Genomic DNA, 21236 nt, shown 5'->3' on the forward strand with positions numbered 1-21236 from the left:
AGGACTCGCATAATTCAACACTGAGCGTATGCATTGTTTGTATATTGTTATATTAGTTTCTTTGTTTTGTCCAAATGTTGTTCCAGTGATTGACTTAAGTGCGTTAAGTCTGGGTGTGCATTTGTTTTTTATGTTTGTGATGTGTTGTTTGAAAGACATGGATGTATCGTATGTTAGACCAAGAATTTTCGTTGTGTTTGTGTGTGGTATTAGTGTTTTGTTGATGTAGAGATGAGGTATGTATTTGTGTTCTTTTGTCCAGTTGGTGAGAAGTGTTGCTGTAGATTTAGTTGGAGCTATTTTGAGTCTGTTTGTGATGAACCATGTGTTGAGTGTGTCAAGGTATGGCTGGATTATTTCTGCAGCTTTGTCTGTGTTACGATAGGATGTAATGATAATGGAGGAGAAAATATCACGGTAGGATATAATGTCAGTGAAGAACAAAATATAATTTTAGGAAGAGATACCGGACAGAATGTCAATGAAGGCCAAAATATCAAGATAGGATGTAATGACAGTGGAAGACAAAAGATCACGATGGGATGTAATTATAGTGGAGGAAAAAAATATCACGGTAGGATATAATGTCACTGGAGGACAAAATATAATTTTAGAAAGGGATGCCGGACATAATGTCACTGAACGACGGGAGGCCGGCGTGAATCACGGTGACGTAGGGGGACAAAATGTACAAAATAGATCGGATGACCGTAATCGACCAGATGTCCGTGATGGGGGAAATGTTAATTTTGATAGGAGAAATGTTAATGAGGCATTGAATGTCAATGAAGGACCAAATAATAATAATATAGAGCAAGGCATAAATAAAAAACAAAATGATAATATAAGACATGATATTGAAACTCAAAATGTGTCAAAAAGAAATAATCAGGAGTTTCTTAAAACTATGTACTTTAATGCTCGTAGTATTAGGAACAAATTTCAAGAAATACAGGCGTATGTCAAAAGCGAAAATCTCGATATGATAGGAATAACTGAGACATGGTTAAATGGTACAGAGTTCGAAGCTGAATTTAATATTGCGGGATTTAAACACTTTCATCAGGATAGAAACCACAAGAAAGGTGGGGGTGTTCTATTGTACGTTAAAAACAATGTTCATGCTTGTGTTTTAGAGAAAGTGAAACAGGATGCATATGACAGTTTGTGGGTTGAGTTAACCCAAACAAATGGACAAAAAATGAATATAGGTGTAATATATAGGCCAAAGACATTATCATTAGCAGACGACAAACTGTTATTTCAAGAACTGTCTAGTTTCTGCAACCGGGATTTATTGATAATGGGTGATTTCAATTTTACTGACATTGATTGGATGACCCTTGAACATGGCCATATAGGTAGTCGCTTGATTGATTTTCTTGGTGACAATTACTTAATTCAGCATGTAAAAGAGCCCACAAGATATGGAAACTTACTCGATTTATTGATCACTAGCCGCGAAAGCATGGCAACTGATGTAGAAGTCGGTGAATCTGTTGCAAATAGCGATCACAACTTAGTCAGATTCAAACTCCTAAACAATTTTAGAATAGATACTTGTGCTTCTAAAATACCCGATTTCAGTAAAGCTCAGTTCATAGAACTACGTCAGGAGCTTCAGCTTACAGATTGGGAGGCAAAATTAAACGAAAGACCTGTAGATCAGATGTGGGAAATATTTCAAAATACGCTCACTAAGATGATTCAAACTTACATTCCTTTTAAGGACAGACGTCCCCCAAATCAGGCTCGCCCAAAGTGGCTCGACAAAGAAACTGAAAAAAGTATTGCTAAAAAGAGACAGGCTTATAAGAAATATAAGTGCTCGGGTGCATCTAATGACTATGAAAGTTATGTATCAATACAGAGAGATTTAAAAAAGACAATAAGAAAAAGAAAACGACAATACGAAATGAACATCGCTGAGAAATCCAAAGAGAATCCCAAAGAATTCTATAGTTACATTAGAGATAAAAAGGTTGTTAGGAATCACATTGGTCCACTATTATCTGCTGACGGTCAACTTGAATATTCAAATGAAGGAATGTGTAATCTCTTAAACAATTATTTTAGCTCGGTATTCGTAAACGAAACACCTCAAAGTGAATTCCAAACTGAAACCTGTGAAAAGTCTGGGGTAAACTTACTCACTACGGTAAATATAACAAAAGAAACAATTAAAAGGTGTATAGACAAACTCAAAGTTAATAAAACACCAGGGCCTGACGGTTGGCATCCAAGAATCTTAAAGGAAATGAAAAATGAGATTGTTGTTCCATTAGAAATTATTTTCAAGAAATCCATCATATCCGGAGATGTCCCAAGAGAATGGAAGCTAGCTAACGTTACTCCCATATTCAAAAAAGGTGACAAAAAGAAACCAAATAACTATAGGCCTATTAGTTTGACTTCGATCGTAGGAAAAATAATGGAAACTATCATCAGAGATGCTATCGAATATCATTTAGAAAGTAACCGTTTGATAAATGATAGCCAACATGGTTTCAGACGGAAACGTTCTTGCGTGACTAACTTACTCGAATTCTACAACACAGTTGTCTCGAATTATGACAAAAGAAACAATATAGATTTAATATATCTAGACTTTGCAAAAGCTTTTGATACCGTCCCACACGAAAGACTACTTACTAAATTAGCTTTGCATGGAATAAGTGGTAGCCTATTAGGTTGGACTAGTAATTGGTTGAAAGGTCGAAAACAGAGAGTTGTTTTAAATGGAAAAACTTCTGGATGGAAAAGTGTTGCAAGTGGAGTTCCTCAGGGTTCCGTTCTTGGGCCACTTCTATTCATAGTATATATAAATGATATAGACCATGGACTAAAATCTACTGTTTCCAAATTTGCTGATGATACAAAACTGTGCGGAGTGGCAAATGATCACTCAAACCAATTAGATATTCAAGAAGATTTAGATCAATTACAGCAATGGTCTGAAAAGTGACTAATGAAATTTAATACAAGTAAATGCAAGGTAATGCACATAGGTAAAAATAACAGTAAGTACGATTACAAGTTATTTGGAAATTCGTTAACAAAAGTGGATAGTGAAAAAGATCTCGGCGTAATTATCAGTAACGACCTCAAATCATCCAAGCAGTGTATTTCAGCCTCTGAGAAAGCAAATAAGATTCTGGGATTGATTGCGCGATCTTTTGATTTCAAAAGTCCATCACTCATTAACAAGCTATATAAATCGTTAGTTCGTCCACATTTGGAATATGCTGTTTCCGTATGGTCACCGAATCTCATTAAAGACATTGACAGACTGGAAAAAGTACAACGGCGAGCCACAAAACTGATTCCAAATATCAAAAATAAATCATACGAAAATCGACTTAAGCACATGAATCTGTTTTCCCTAAAAAAGCGTAGACTCAGAGGTGACTTGATACAGGTCTTTAAGATTTTAAAGGGAATTGACAACATCAAAAGTGACCAAATTTTCACATTGAATGAGAATCAGACAAGAAACAATGGTCTCAAACTGTCCGGAAATAGATTCAATTTGGAAGTAGGTAGAAACAACTTTGCCAACCGTGTAGTTAATGAATGGAATAAACTTCCTGCACAGGTAGTGCAATGTAGTTCAGTTCGAAGCTTTAAGAATCATTTAGATAAATACCTAAGTAAGATGCTGTAATTATTATAATTTATGTTATATTATTTGTTTTTGTTTTGTTATAATTTGTCTGTCTGATTTTCATTTATTATTAGTTATATGTCAATTTATTATCAATTACTATTTACCTGTTTGTTTGTTATTCAACTATACCAATGCATTTATTTATGTATTTTAATTGTTATTTACATTGTTATAGTTTTAATTTATTATTATTATTTTTTTTTTTTTTTTTTGCATCCGACCTAGATATGGATCAAAAGGTCTCCTGTCGGCATGCTTTGCCTTTGTAATCCTTTGTAATCCTTTGTTATGTCGTCTGCGTAGGAAGAGATTTGTATTTCTGAGGTGTCTGGTGTGGGTAAGTCATGCATGTATAGATTAAATAGTGTGGGGGATAGAACTGAGCCCTGTGGTACTCCGTTCTTAATGTTTCTGATGTGCGATGATTGGCCATTATATGACACGTAAGCATTCCTACCTGCCACATAATTGGCCAGCCATCTTTTGGTGTTATTGTGCATGTCTGTGTTATATATTTTATTTGTTAGGTTGTGGCGGGGGATTGCATCAAAAGCTTTACTAATGTCTAATGTTATAAGAAGTGTTCTTTGGTGGGGCCTATCTGAATTGATGCCATCTAAAATTCTTTGTGTGAGGTTTGTCAGAAGAGTGTTTGTGGAGTGTAGTGGCCTAAAACCGTGTTGTGAGTCAGCAAGGGGAATATATGGTGTGACAAGTTTAAGTATTAGGCATTCAATGACTTTAGAGGGGGTGCAGAGAAGTGTGATTGGGCGGTGCGATGTTGGGATTGTTGGGTCTTTGTTCGGTTTTGGAATGGTGATTATTTTACCATGCTTCCAGATGTCGGGTATAGTGTTGTGTGAATAGCTGTAGTTTGCAATGTTTGTGAGTGCGTGTATGGGAGGTGCTGAGATGGGAGGGAGGGTGGAGGGGTGTGGAGTGTTTACAGGGATGGAATGGGTGGGAATGATTTTATGCCTTTTCCTTTTTGGCTACCTCCCTGGTACATACATACATACATACATATACCAAGGCTTTTTCCCCCTTCCAAGGGAGGTAGCCAAAAAGGGAAAGGCATATAAACACTCCCACCCATTTCATCCCTAAATACCCTCCACACCCCTCCCACCCTTCCTCTCATCTGAGCACCTCCTGGATGACGGGTCATCCCTGCACCCTGCCCACCGCCCTGGGTCAGAAGCAGTGTCGCAAGACACAGTACATCCACAGCAAGGCCGCTTCATTTAATCGGCGACCCCCCCTCTCCGTCCCCCTTTGCATATAAGGCGAGGACGGGGAGAAATCCCTTCGGGCTGCGTCAAAATTTACTCACACATACTACCCCACCCCCCCCCGCCCATTTCTCCTCATGCAGTCACAACATCAATCATATACAACCATTCTCCACTCACCTCTGTCTTCCGTCCTCTCCCTTCCTTCCTCAACAGATATTCCCCTCTTCCCCAAAGCCCCCTTCACCCCATCCATCCACCTCATCCTAGGACGTCCCCTTATGTTCACTCCCTTCACATCTGCCTTCCATACCTCTTTTACTAGTCTTTCTTCACTCATTCTTTCCATGTGTCCAAACCATCCTAATATTCTTTCATCAACCCTATCTCCCAAGTCCTTTTTCACCCCTGTTCTCATCCTCATTCACCCCCCTTACCTCCCTGGTAAGGGGGAAAAAGCCTTGGTATATGTATGTATGTAATAGACATAATACAAGAAAGGGATGTATGAGCAGATTGTGTTTTTCTAGATTTACAAAAGGCATTTGATAAGGTAGCACACAAAAAACTAATCAAAAAACACTTGAAACAACTGGTGTACAAGGAGAATTAATGAAATGGATAGAAGATTTCTTGAATGGGAGAAACATGAGGGTGGTAGTTAGAGACAAAAAGTCGACCTGGAAAGAAATGATAAGTGGAATCCCACAAGGTTCAGTACTAGCTCCAATAATGTTTGCCATATATATGACAAGGATGAAGGTGTTGAATGTTATGTGAACTTCTTTACACATGATGCAAAACTACTAAAGAAAACAAGTACAGAGAAAGACTGTGCATTACTTCAGAGACATCTGGACAAAGTCTGGAAATGGAGCCAAAAATAGGAAGTGAACTTCAACATCAAGAAATGCAGTATAATGGAGTTTGGTAAAAGTAAGAATAGAATATCAGGGCAATATAAGGTTGGTACAAAAAAAGTAAAAAAGTTTAGCTCAGAAAAGGACCTAGGAGTAATTATTAACAAAGACATATCACCAAACATATAAACAAAACAGAGAAACCTTCAATTTACTAAGAACAATAATGGTATCCTTTACCTACATGGTAAAGAAAATATTAGTCACACTGATAAGTCCAAGATTGGAGTACGAGTACAATGTGACACTATGGACACTAAACACAAAAATGAATATAAAGAAATTGGAAAGAATTCAAAGAGTAACAACAAAGATGGCACCAACACTTTCAAAATTGACTTACAAACAAAGATAGTCCAAACTGGATCTACTGACCATTTACAGAATCATGAAAGGTATGGAAGTCCTTGATAGAGTGGATTTATTAAAGTGGGACAGAAGAAAAACAAGAGGACATGAAAAGAAACCCAATAAGGATAGTTATAAAGGAGATATGAAAAAGAATAGTTTTCCACACAGTGTGATAGATGTCTGAAACAAATTGGATGAAAAAATAGTATGTGCAAAAACAATACAAGAATTTAAGAACAAACTAGATGCTGAGACATACAAAGATGGGTAACTACAAGCATAGCACCCTTCCCGTTTAATACAACTAGGTAAATATGACAAGGTAAATACACATACATACATACATATACCAAGGCTTTTTCCCCCTTACAAGGGAGGTAGCCAAAAAAGAAAAGGCATAAAATCATTCCCACCCATTCCATCCCTGAATGCACTCCACACCCCTCCACCCTCCCTCTTATCTTAGCACCTCCTGGATGATGGGTCATCCCTGCACCTTGTCCACTGCCCTGGGTCAGAAGCAGTGTCGCAAGACACAGCACATCCACAGCAAGGCCGCTTCATCAAATCGGCGACCCCCCCTCTCCGTCCCCCCATGCATAAAAGGAGAAGACGGGGAGAAATCCCTTCGGGCTGCGTCAAATTTTGCTCACACATACTACCTCACCCCCATCCCCCCACCCATTCCACCTCATGCATCACAACATCCTCCATATACAACCATTCTCCATTCACCCGTCTTCTGTCCTCTCCCGTCCTTCCTCAACAGACATTCCCCTCTTCCCCAAAGCCCCCTTCACTCCATCCATCCACCTCATCCTAGGACGTCCCCTCATGTTCACTCCCTCCACATCTGCCTTCCATACCTCTTTTACTAGTCTTCACTCATTCTTTCCATGTGTCCAAACCATCCTAATACTCTTTTATCAACCCTATCTCCCAACTCCCTTTCCACCCCTGTTCTCCTCCTCACCTCCTCATTTCTCACTTTATCTAGCCTAGTAACCCCCATCATACTTCTCAGACACCCCATCTCAAACACATTCAAACTCCTTCTCTCTTCCTCTCTTATGTTCCATGTTTCTGCCTCATACAGTGCTGTTGGCACAATCACTCCTTCATACAGTCTCCTCTTAGCATCCATTCCCAAGTGTCTATTCCTCATTATATTTTTTAATCCACCAAGGCATTTACTCGCTTCTTCCAATCTACATTCTACCTCCACCTTCACTCCACCCTTTCCTGCCACATTTGGACCCAAGTATCTAAAACTATCCACTTCCTCCAGTCGCTCTCCCTTAATCCCTTCCATACGGTGCCGCACACGTAGGCATCATGGACTTAGATCTCGGTGGCAGCAGCCAATGCCAGCCGTACGACGTGTCGTAATAATACTCGCATCATAAAATATAGTCACCGCTTATATCGATCGTTCTCTCTTCACCCGTGAATTTTGATAACCATAGAAAATGCGATTACAAAAGAATTAGAAAGAATGTCATTATCGAGGGGCGACTACAATAAATATAATCAAGACGCCAATATGGCAGCCTCGCATATCCACTTGCTCCTCATGCCGCCTACGTATGCGGCACCGTATGGAAGGGGTTAACCACTTCACTCCGGGCCAAAATCTCGCGGGCAGCATTAGCTGCCAGACGTACGATGTTGCGTCATAATACTCGCACCATAAAAAATAGTCACCGCTTATATCGATCGTTCTCTCTTTCACCCGTGAATTTTGATAACCATAGAAAATGTGATGAACCCAGTTTAGAGAGTATGTCAGTAACGCAGGGACAACTACAATAAATATAATCAAGATGCCGATATGGCAGCCTCGCGTATCCACTTGCTCCTCATGCCGCCTACGTAGGCGGCACCGTATGGAGGAGGTCAATGCTCACTTCCAGTCTACTGCCACTTTCACCCCTTGTACTGTACATCTCATCACCTTACTTTTACCCACATTTATCTTCAGCTTTCTTCTATCACACACTCTCCCAAACTCTGTCACCAACTTCCTCAATCCCTCCGATCCTGCCACAAGCGCAGTGTCGTCTGCAAACAACAGCTGGCTCACCTCCCACTTTTCTCCATTTTCTTTAACCATCTCCAATCCCTGACCCACTACCTTTGCATTTACCTCTCGCACTACCCCATCCATGTATAAGTTGAACAGCCAGGGAGACATAACGCATCCTTGACGAAGTCCCACCTTTACCTCGAACCACTCACTCTCTCCATTTCTAATCCTGACACAAGCTCTACTACTCTCATAAAAACTCTTGACAGCTCCTAGAAGCTTTCCTCCTATCCCGTATATCCTCAAAACCACCCACAGTGCCTTTCTGTCTACCCCGTCATAAGCCTTTTCCAGGTCCATAAAGGCCCAAAAAACATCCTTCCCCTTTCCTATAGCATTCTCACATATCTGTCTTACCACAAAAATCTGATCTACACAACCTCTACCCGTCCTAAATCCACACTGTTCCTCACCAATTACTCCCTCTGTTCCTCTCCTAATCCTCTCAATCAAGATCCTCCCATAAGCCTTCCCAACTACACTTAACAAGCTAATCCCTCTGAAACTACTACATTCACACTTGTCCCCTTTTCCCTTGTAAAGTGGAACTATACAGGCACTCTTTCAGTCCTCTGGCACTCTACCCTCTCTCCAGCAAACATTAAATAACCTCACCAGCCAGTCCACCATCACTATACCTCCTTTTTTTAGACATTCTGCATGGCATCCATCCAGACCAGGTGCCTTACCTGCTTTCATCATCTTAACAACTGCCTTCACTTCATCCTTCCTTATTTCTTCTCCATTTTCCTCACTCATCACGGTCATTTTCTTAGCATTTCCCACTGCAGCTATTTTTCCCTCCCCATCCTCCTTCACATTTAGCAACTCCCTAAAATATTCTGCCCATCTTCCCCTTACTGCCTTCTCTTCCATTATCATCTCTCCATCTGCACCTTTTACCTTTTCTTCTCTACTTGATTCGCCTCCTCTTCCTCTCTTAATTTCTTTCCAAAACATCTTTTTATTACTTTCAAAATTTTCTGTCATACCCTTATCCCATTTCACATCTGCTCTCCTCTTTGCCTCCTTCACCTTTTGCTTTACTTCTCTTTTCTTTTCTTTGTACCTCTCATAAGACTCCCTCATCCTATTTTGTAACCAATCTGTGAAAGCTCGCTTCTTCTCTTCTACAACCTTCTTTGTTTCCTCATCCCACCATTCACTACCCTTTCTTCTATTTCCTCCTGTCCTTCTTGTTCCACACACCATCTTTGCACACTTTGTGACTCCCTCCTTGAACCATCCCCATTCCTCCTCCACACCTAGCTCTACTCTATCCTTCACTCCCTCCCACTCCTCCTTCAGCTTCCTCTTGTACTCCCTCTCCTTTTCCTTTTCATTTAGAGTTCTCTCTAAGCACCTCCCTACCTTTTGTTCCTTTCCTCTTCCTCCATCTATCCTCCACTCTCAACTTACACTCCACCAAAAAATGATCTGATATTCCCCCACCCTCTCCCCTTAGTACATGTACATCCTTAACTCTTCCTATCATAATCCTATTTACCAATACATAGTCCATTAACGCTCTATCTACCACCCTCTCCCATGTGTACTTATGCTTGACTTTCTTCCTAAACACTGTATTTGCTATCATCAACTCTCTAGACATCTTCCCAAAATCTGATACTAACTTCCTTAATCCCTCCTCTGATCCTCCTACAAGCACAGAGTCATCAGCAAACAACAATTGGCTTACCTCCCACTCTTCTCCATTTTCTTTAAGCATCTCCAGTCCCTGGCCTTGCATTTACCTCTCACACCACCCCCATCCATGTATAAATTGAACAGCCAAGGTGGTATAGCACATCCCTAGCAAAATCCCACCTTTACCTCAAACCACTCTCTCTCTCCATTTCTAATTCTAAAACAGGCTCTACTACTCTTGTAAAAACTTTTGACTGTTCTTAACAGCTTTCTTTCTATCTCATATATCTGCAATGCCTCCCACAGTACCTTCTTGTCTACCCTGTCATAAGCCTTTTCCAAATCCATAAAGGCCCAAAAAAACATTATTACCTTTTCTTAAAGCTTTCTTACATATCTGCCTTACCACAACAATCTGATCCATGCAACCCCTGCCCGTCCTAAACCCACACTGTTGCTCACCAATTACTTCCTCTGTTCCTCTCCTAATCCTCTCAATCAAAACCCTCCCATAAGCCTTCCCAACTGCACTCAACAAACTCATCCCTCTGAAACTACTACACTCACATTTGTCCCCTTTTCCCTTGTAAAGTGGAACTATACAGGCACTCCTCCAGTCCTCTGGCACTCTACCCTCTTTTAAACAAACATTAAACAACCTCACCAGCCAATTCACCATCACAGTACCTCCCTTTTTTAGACACTCTACATGACACACATCTAATCCAGGTGCTTTACCTGCTCTCATCATTTTAATAACTGCTTTCACTTCATCTTTCTTTATTTCTTCTCCATTTTCCTCATTCATCACTGTCATTTTCTTAGCACTCCCCACTGCAACTACCTTTCCCTCCCTATCTTCCTTCACATTTAGCAACTCCCTAAAATGCTTAGCCCATCTTCCTCTTACTGGTGTCTCTTCCATTATCGTCTCTCCTCCTGCACCTTTTATCTTTTCTTCTCTTCTTGATTCTCCTCCTTTTCCTCATTTAATTTCCTTCCAAAACATCTTTTCATTACTTTCAAAATTTTGACATAGTCTTACCCATTGTATATCTGTTCTCCTTTTTTGCTTCCTTTAACTTATACTTTATTTCTCTTCTTTTCTTTGTACCTCTCATATGATTCTCTTGTCCTATTTTGTAACTAATCTGGGAATGCTCGTTTCTTGTCTTCTACAACCTTCTTTGCTTCATCCCTGCACTCGCCATTCCTTCTATTTCCTCCCATCCTCCTTGTTCCACGCATCATCTTTACACACCTTGTGACTCCCTCCTTGAACCATCCCCATTCCTCCTCCACTCCTAGTCCTTCACTCCCTCCCACTCCTCTCTCAGCTGCTTCTTGTAATCCTTCTTTTCTTTCTCATTTAAGCAGTTCACTCTAAGTACCTCCCTACCTTCTGTTCTTTTCCTCTTTCTCCATCTATCCTCCACTCTTAACTTGACTTCCACCAAAATATCATCTGATATTCCCCCACTCTCTCCCTTTAGAACATGTACATCCAAAACTCATCCTACTATACTCCTGGTTACCTCTACATAGTCCATTAAAGCTCTACCATCCTTCCATCCACCACCCTCTCCCATGTGTACTTATGCTTGACTTTCTTCCTAAACACTGTATTTGCTATCACCATTCTATTTCTAGACACATCTCCATCATCACTCCACTACAATTTTTTCCTGGAACTCCACACTTCACACCCACTCCGTCTATTGGTTTGTCTCCTACCCTAACATTGTAGCATTGAAATCTCCCAATACCACTACACTGACATTTCTACCTAACCCCTCTATGCACTCATTTAAATCTATCCAAAGGATAAAGCCTTCCTTTCCTCTACACTCTTTTCACCACCAGGTCCATATGGATTTACAAAGACCATCTTCCTTCCCAGTTTCACCTTCATCTACATTAACCTTGAGGAAGCCTTTCACTCCACTACACACTTACCTATCTCTTCACTTACTAGTATAGCCACCCCTTCTCTCCCTCATCCTTCCTTTACCCCTGACACCATCCCAACTACACTTCCAAACTCAAACTCTCCCCTCCCTTTCAACTTAGTTTCACTCAATGCCAACACATCCAACATATTAAAGGAATATATATACATATACATAAATATATATATATATATATACATATGAATATATATATATATATATATATATATATATAGTATATATATATATATATATACTATATATATATATATATATATATATATATAATTTGATGCAGCCAGAAGGGATTTCTCCCCGTCTTCTCCTTTGATGCATGGGGGGACAGAGAGGGGGGGTCGCCGATTTAATGAAGCGGCCTTGCTGTGGATGTGCTGTGTCTTGCGACACTGCTTCTGACCCAGGGCAGTGGACAAGGTGTAGGGATAACCCGTCATCCAGGAGGTGCTAAGATAAGAGGGAGGGTGGAGGGTTGTGGAGTGTATTCAGGGATGGAATGGGTGGGAATGATTTTATGCCTTTTCCTTTTTGGCTACCTCCCTTGTAAGGGGGAAAAAGCCTTGGTATATGTATATGTATATGTGTATACATATATATATGTACAGTATATATATATATATATATATATATATATATATATATATATATATATATATATATACACACACACACTTTTTTTCCCCATTTCAATTTTTATATCAGGTAATTAGAAATAGATATGCAACGAATGTAACTTGCATGAAAAATTTTCTAAAGCTGTGAAATATAACTCACCTTTTCATAAGTGCTTGAAGTTTAAAACCTGCAGCTGCCCTAAGTAAACCGAGAGTGAAGGTGTCATCATCATTTGGAAGAGAGATCCTGTCCGTATAAACCCACTTTAATAAAGTTTCTCCTACTTCTTGCTCCAGGTTACTCCAATCTGTCAACAACAAGAGATATTTTCACAAGGAATGGTATATTATTCATAACATCAAAGAACAAATGCTGTCCTTCCTTAGCAAGTAGTACAAAACAAGCACAAAAAATATTCATAACCTGTAATATAATTATCAAGCCTTACTAAGGAAAAATAATACACAAGTGAGAGTTTGTCAGCCATCTAATACATATTCTGTTCTCCATAATCCAAGAGTGGTTTAATGGTGCTACAATATTAATAATTGTCACACACACAGTGCATAGCCTATAACAACCTATTCTATACTAAATAACACTTATTTCTTTATTTTGGTTAATACCAGATGAATTTATCTACCAATTATCTTGTGTTCAAAGATGATGTGTGGAACAAGAAGGACAGGAGGAAATAGAAGGAAGGGTAGTGAATGGTGGGATGAGGAAACAAAGAAGGTTGTAGAAGAGAAGAAGCGAGCATTCACAGATTGGTTACAAAATAGGATGAGGGAGTCATATGAGAGGTACAAAGAAAAGAAAAGAGAAGTAAAGCAAAAGGTAAAAGGAGGCAAAGAGGAGAGCAGATGTGAAGTGGGGTAAGAGTATGACAGAAAATTTTTAAAGTAATAAAAAGATGTTTTGGAAAGAAATTAAGAGAGGAAGAGGAGGCGAATCAAGTAGAGAAGAAAAGGTAAAAGGTGCAGAGGGAGAGATGATAATGGAAGAGAAGGCAGTAAGGGGAAGATGGGCAGAATATTTTAGGGAGTTGCTAAATGTGAAGGTGGATGGGGAGGGAAAGATAGTTGCAGTGGGAAATGCTATGAAAATGACCGTGATGAGTGAGGAAAATGGAGGAGAAATAAGGAAGGATGAAGTGAAGGCAGTTGTTAAGATGATGAAAGCAGGTAAGGCACCTGGTCTGGATGGATGCCATGCAGAATGTCTAAAAAAAGGAGGTACAGTGATGGTGGACTGGCTGGTGAGGTTATTTAATGTTTGCTGGAGAGAGGGTAGAGTGCCGGAGGACTGGAGGAGTGCCGGAGGACTGGAGGAGTGCCTGCATAGTTCCACTTTACAAGGGAAAACGGAAAAGGGTGAATGTAGTAGTTTCAGAGGGATTAGCTTGTTAAGTGTAGTTGGGACGGCTTATGGGAGGATCTTGATTGAGAGGATTAGGAGAGGAACAGAGGGAGTAATTGGTGAGGAACAGTGTGGATTTAGGACGGGTAGAGGTTGTGTAGATCAGATCTTTGTGGTAAGACAAATATGTAAGAAAGCTATAGGAAAGGGGAAGGATGTTTTTTGGGTTTTTATGGATCTGGAAAAGGCTTACAACAGGGTAGAAAGAAAGGCACTGTGGAAGGTTATGCAGATATATGGGATAGGAGGAAAGCTTCTAGGAGCTGTCAAGAGTTTTTATGAGAGTAGTAGAGCTTGTGTCAGGATTAGAAATGGAGAGAGTGAGTGGTTCGAGGTAAAGGTGGGACTTCGTCAAGGATGCGTTATGTCGCCCTGGCTGTTCAACTTATACATGGATGGAGTGGTGTGAGAGGTAAATGCAAGGGTAGTGAGTCAGGGATTGAAGATGGTTAAAGAAAATGGAGAAAAGTGGGAGGTGAGCCAGCTGTTGTTTGCAGACGACACTGCGCTTGTGGCAGGATCAGAGGAGGGATTGAGGAAGTTGATGACAGAGTTTGGGAGAGTATGTGATAGAAGAAAGCTAAAGATAAATGTGGGTAAAAGTAAGGTGATGAGATCTACAAGGGGTGAAAGTGGCAGTAGACTGGAAGTGAGCATTAAGGGAGAGCGACTGGAGGAAGTGGATAGTTTTAGATACTTGGGTCCAAATGTGGCAGGAAAAGGTGGAGTGAAGGTGGAGGTAGAATGTAGGTTGAGAAAAGCTTTAAATGCCTTGGTGGATTGAAGAGTGTAATGAGGAACAGACATTTGGGAATGGATGCTAAGAGGAGACTGTATGAAGGAGTGATTGTGCCAACAGCACTGTATGGGGCAGAAACATGGAACATAAGAGAGGAAGAGAGGAGTTTGAATGTGTTTGAGGTGAGGTGTCTGAGAAGTATGATGGGGGTTACTAGGCTGGATAGAGTGAGAAATGAGGAGGTGAGGAGGAGAACAGGGATGGAAAGGGAGTTGGGAGATAGGGTGGATGAAAGAGTATTAGGATGGTTTGGACACATGGAAAGAATGAGTGAAGAAAGACTAGTAAAAGAGGTATGGAAGGCAGATGTGGAGGGAGTGAACATGAGGGGACGTCCTAGGATGAGGTGGATGGATGGGGTGAAGGGGGCTTTGGGGAAGAGAGGAATGTCTGTTGAGGAAGGACGGGAGAGGACAGAAGACAGGGGTGAATGGAGAATGGTTGTATATGGATGTTGTTGTGATGCATGAGGTGGAATGGGCGTGGGGGGGGTGAGGTAGTATGTGTGAGCAAAATTTGACGCAGCCAGAAGGGATTTCTCCCCGTCTTCTCCTTTTATGCATGGGGGGACGGAGAGGGGGGGTCGCCAATTTAATGAAGCAGCCTTGCTGTGGATGTGCTGTGTCTTGCGACACTGCTTATGACCCAGGGCAGTGGACAAGGTGCAGGGATGACCCGTCATCCAGGAGGTGCTAAGATAAGAAGGAGGGTGGAGGGATGTGGAGTGTATTCAGGGATGTAATGGGTGGGAATGATTTTATCCCTTTTCTTTTTTGGCTACCTCCCTTGTAAGGGGGAAAAAGCCTTGGTATATGTATGTATCTTCCTCAAAATTATTGAAACACCTTGATCAAACAAATACTTCTTTTACTATTATAAATATTCTTATTCACTAACTTAATACACATCAGTATCTCCTCATGCACTTTCCATTCACTTTCAATTCTAAGAGCACTTCCTACCAATTTTAACTCCCTTCCATCCCTCTAATCCTGCGTCACTCTCTCAATAACTCACCTAGGGTATCAGCTGTAGCCAGAGAGTCAACTCCCCAGTGATCACTACGTGCTGCTAACACAAATCGATGCACCCGTATTTGTCGCTCCTTCAACCGAACTGTCATATCACTGTATACTTCCTGTAAGTAAATAAAATTGATCAAGGCTGGTTCAAAATGAAAGAAACAAATTATGATATAAGAAACAACATAGGCCTGTGGTACTTATTCCTCTACATCAGTTACGTTTTACATCTTTCCCTGTACTATACTAGGGTATTGCCTATATATACATGTGGTCAACACTTCAGAGATCATTGATATCCCTACAGACAAGCCATGCAGCAGCATTTCATGTTCACAGAGGAATGATTAGCCACTTGTAAATATTTACTATCCCTCATTACTGCTGTCCTCTCTTCTTTACCATTCCATGGACTCCACCTTTTATCTCTTGCCCATGTGGTGGGGGTTAAGAGTATTGCAATCATATCCCTAACTCTCTTGTAAAAGAAGACTCAATGGGGTGTGGTGAGAAGAATCATGATCCTCCTCTCTGTATTTTTCTCCCACATAAGAGGGAGAATGGGCCATTGGGACATATATTTCAGATAAACAAGGTCCAGACTTCTAAGAATCTATATACATATAGCAAAGGCTTTCCCCTTACAAGGGAGGTAGCAAAAAGAGCATAGAAATCAGTCCCACCCATTCCACCCCCTACATACTCCACTCCCCTCTACCTACCCTCTTCCCTCCCTATTATCTTGGCACCTCCTGGATGACAGGTCATCCCTGCATCTTGTCCACTGCCCTGGGTCAGAAGCAGTGCCATAAGACACAGCACATACACAGCAAGGTCGCTTCATTAAATCAGCGACCCCCCCTCTCTGTGCCCTCATGCAGAAAAGAAAAAGACAGGGAGAAATCCCTTCAGGCTGCATTAATTTATTTCTCATACATACTCCCTCAACCCCTATCCCCCACCCACTCCACCACCTCATGCATCACAGCATCATACATACATAACCATTCTCCATTCACCCTTATCTTCTGTCCTCTCCCATCCTTCCTCAACAGACATTCCCCTCTTTCACTCCTGCCACCTCTGCCTTCCACATCTCTTTTACTAGTTTTTCTTCACTCATTCTTTCCATGTTCCAAACCATCCCAATACTCTTTCATCAACCCCATCTCCCAACTCCCTTTCCACTCCTGTTCTCCTCACCTTCTCATTTCTCACTCTATCCAGCCTAGTAACCCCTATCATACTTCTCAGGCACCTCATCTCAAACACATAAGGGAGGAAGAGAGGAGGAATTTGAACTCCTCCTCTCTTCATCATCATATATATTAAACAATTCTCCTATTAGTTTAGATAACTAGCGATTGATAAATTGTAAACCTTCACTCAAAAATAAAGAAGTGGATGGATTGTGTGAAGCCAAGTAAATGGGAACATAGGATTATAGGCATAACTAATTGGCACCTACCAATGGCACAGTATGAAATCCCCATATAAAAAGGAGGGCCACAAGCCGTGGCACTCTCACTCTCACATTCATGCCCTCGTTCATACTCCTCTGTACTAGCACAAGTCATTTCTATATCATGTAAATTAAGATAATTATTTTGCACCTCACCTTTAATTTCAATCCCAGCGTAAGACAGAAAATCCTAATTGAAGGCAATAAGCATGCTAGCTATTGGATTGATGAAACTGATTGAATCATGTCCAGGAGTGATACTACAAATCAATACAATACACTAGTCCATAACAGCACAATTAATATTTTAACAGGTAAAACGCATCATTACATCACCTATGGAGTTGAAAAAAGGCTCCCATATAATATATTAGCCAGTCCTATTTATCCCCTCTACAGTTTTGATGATTATAGTCAACTCCAATGTCACACATTGCTTAGAATATGTCATTCTGTGAGAAAAACTTGTTAACTCCAAGTCCAAAATGTTGAAACACCAGCTTAGCAAGGCTATGCCTGTTAAGGCAGCCTAGAGGGCGATCACTCAAAAAATTTTGGCACATGAACAAATTTTAGGTAAACATTTCAAAAGAACCTCTATGATGGTGTTAACACTTTGACTAAATATCACAGCTCAATTCAGTTTCTTTTTTTATACAGAATAAAATAGATAATCTATTGGCAACCTCTGGCAACCCCATTTCATAAAAAACATTATATTGAAATAAAGTCTAAATTTCGATAGCCAGTTCTATTTTGTTTACTATATTATGTTTATGGAGATATCTGGCCACCCTTCCCACCCTTACATAGCCAGTGGTGCACCTCAACGTCTCTCATTGTGTTCATCAAAGCTTGAGGTAGGAGCACATCGCTTCCCAGCCTGCGAGTCACACACGCGACCTAGACAATTTTTTTTTTACTTATTTCTCCAGCCGTAACCATGGGAGGGGTAAAGAGCTTATTGAAGATGGCAAGGGAATGTAGAAGACAAATAAAAACATTCTCGAATATGCTGTTGCCAAATCTGTTCTTGATTACAATGTTGACTATGAAGAAGGATTTGTGGTTCCTCTTCTTGGACAATCATACACACAACTACTAGAGTTATACCTTAAAAAGTGAGATAAAGAATGTGAGAAAATATGCTCCAAGAGAAAATGTAAACTAACAGAGTCATGAGTGATTATGAGGCTGGAGCATTTAAAAGGTGTTGCAGTCCTTTTAAACATTAAAGTTCCACTCCTGAGAAATTCCTGTTTTTGTTTTTAGTAAGCCACATCTCTAGTTCTATTTGACCGATTCTATTCATTCTTGTGGCATTGTAAAGGGGAGAGGTCATACTTTAATATCCTTAAAAATAGATAAAGGAAACTGTAACTTAAATTTGTTTCATTTATCCTACCAGAATTTCACAGCAATTTTTCACTATGCAAAATATTATATGTAAAAAAAAAGAAATGAGAATGAGATGAAATATGATTTTACAAAGTTTTTACCAAGACTAATCTTTCATTTTCTGCATTTTAGGTTGATATGAACACCTTCTCTTTAAAGTTATGTTTACATATATCATGCGAGAATAAACACCGTGCGAGATCGAAACCTTTATTGGTACGACGTTTCGCTTGTTACAGCTTTTTCAAGTACAGACATGGCAAACACTCTAAGTATATATAGGCCAACGGGGAAGGAACTGGGAGAGGTTATCAGGGAGGGGTGGGTGGTAGATGGAGGGGCAGGGGTGTGAGATGGGGGACGGGTGGGACTTGGTGGAGATAAAGGAGAACATTTCGGACAGTTTGTTGAAGTGGACTAAGGGGGACATTTCATACATTTGTATTACCCGCATTATACAAATGTATGAAATGTCCCCCTTAGTCCACTTCAACAAACTGTCCGAAATGTCCTCCTTTATCTCCACCAAGTCCCACCCGTCCCCCTTCTCACACCCCCGCCCCTCCACCTACCACCCACCCCTCCCTGATAACCTCTCCCAGTTCCTTCCCCGTTGGCCTATATATACTCAGAGTGTTTGCCATGTCTGTACTTGAAAAAGCTGTAACAAGCGAAACGTCGTAACAATAAAGGTTTCGATCTCACACGGTGTTTATTCTCACAGTCTTGTTGGCATTTGCCATTGTGTTTCTACATATATCATCTTTATTATAAAATATAAAAATATTCACTACACGTAACATATACATGTGACTGAAACAATTTAGTGGGGAATTATACTCTATTGGAAAGGGTAAGTATACATAACTTCACCAGAGAAATTGAACAAATTTTATGACATGCTCACCTATAAAGCACTCCCAGGACACCTTAACATAAATATTGATCATGTATATAAAAGCATGCCTAATCACCAATCTAAACTAAATTGTTGATTTATAGGTCCATTTTTGGTGACTGAAAGGTTGCATCCCAATAAGTTCAAGGTCTTTGATTCTTCCCAGGGACTGAGTGAAGTATTACACGTTGATAGGCTTAAGACAACAAGAGTGCATTTGCCCAGCCTCCCCCACACCATTAGCATCTCTGTTCAATGGGTCCAATGCCTTAATGTCTGTATGTGAGTATTGCTTATGATGTTATCCATTGTGTCTTGAATTGTATTTTGTAATGTTTAGTTATTAAGTGTAATATCTTGAATTTTATTTTATAATGTTTAGCTATTGTGATATCTTGAATTGTATTTTGTAATGTTTAGCTATTAAGTGTAATGTCTTTAATTGTATTTTGTAATATTTAGCTATTAAGTGTAATATCTTGGATGTCCAGCATTTATCTCTAGTCTAACTGGGACCAATACTTATATGTTCTTGTATTCTTTTGTATATGTATATGTATATATACATATATATATCCATATACATATATATATCCATATACATATATATATATATATATATATATATATACAGGTAATCCTCGTTTTACGCGGGTTCACATTACGCGATTTCACATTAAAGCGGTGTCCAAAACTAGGGGGTATTCCTCACATTACACAAATTCCTCAGAGTAACGCGAAATCCGGAAAGTTAAAATACGCGGGCTGCGATTTAGTTCCGTAAGGCAGCCGCTAGGTGACGCTAGCTGATTCCAGCCTCCGCATCCCTCTCGCCACCAAGCTCATTGTTTACCAACGCTTCGTTGTGTCAGCATCTCTGTGTTCATCAAATCATCAGTGTTCTTGTTTACCATGGCTCCCAAGCGCCCAGCGACATTTCCAGCCTGTGATGGTAGGCAGAAGAAAGCAAGGAAGACATTGACATTGGAGCAAAAGCTGGAAGTTCTGGACAGGTTAGATAAAGGGCAGAGAAACAATGTGATTGTGGCGGCAATGGGCCTCAGCGAGTCTACGGTGAGGACCATAAAACAAAACTCCACCAAGATTCGTGAAGCTGCCAAATCAGGAACGCCTCTACAAGCTAACAAGTCATCATATTCTCGCCCTATGGAGATGGAAAGGATGGAGAAGATGCTTGCAACTTGGATTGAGCATCAAAATAAGACTCGTGTGCCGGTTAGCTTGGCGCTGATTAAGGTGAAGGCGCTGTCTATTTATGACAGCATTGAAGGGGACAAGAAGCCTTTTTCTGCCAGCAACGGGTGGTTTAATAAATTTAAAAAAAGGCACAGTTTTCATAATTTGAAGTTGGTTGGGGAAGCTTCTTCAGCTGATGCTCGAGCTGCAGCCGAATTCCCAGAAGAGCTCAAGAAAATTATAGAAGACGGGAATTATTCATCAAAGCAAGTGTTCAACATCGACGAAACCGGCCTCTATTGGAAGAAACTACCCAACCGCACCTACATCTCCAAAGAGGAAGCTTCTGCCCCCGGATTCAAGGCATCTCAGGACCGCTTAACGCTGCTGTTGGGGGCCAATGCAGAGGGCGACTACAAACTCAAGCCAGCACTTGTGTATCACTCAGAGAATCCTCGAGCCCTCAAGGTAAGAGTTGTAAAACTAACCTTATTCCATGTTACCATTTTCTATGCAAAAGATTGTGCGAATGAATTTTTTAGACCGTATAAAA

General features: G+C 40.4%; 1 protein-coding gene across 2 annotated transcripts in view; it reads right to left on the reverse strand.

The window, feature by feature from the left end:
- The window catches only part of LOC143038619 (rabankyrin-5), a 107326-nt gene that overhangs the window by 45817 nt on the left and 40273 nt on the right, over positions 1 to 21236 (reverse strand). For both annotated transcript variants that reach the window (XM_076208078.1, XM_076208087.1), the window contains exons 3-4: positions 15724 to 15844; positions 12645 to 12792 (exon numbers count right to left, since the gene is read on the reverse strand). In XM_076208078.1, coding sequence (XP_076064193.1) covers positions 12645 to 12792; positions 15724 to 15844 — 269 coding nt within the window. The remainder of the gene's footprint in view (positions 1 to 12644; positions 12793 to 15723; positions 15845 to 21236) is intronic.

This window comes from Oratosquilla oratoria, chromosome 2 (assembly GCF_046742065.1).
Source record: "Oratosquilla oratoria isolate Oo_2021 chromosome 2, ASM4674206v1, whole genome shotgun sequence".
Taxonomy (NCBI): Eukaryota; Metazoa; Arthropoda; class Malacostraca; order Stomatopoda; family Squillidae; genus Oratosquilla; species Oratosquilla oratoria.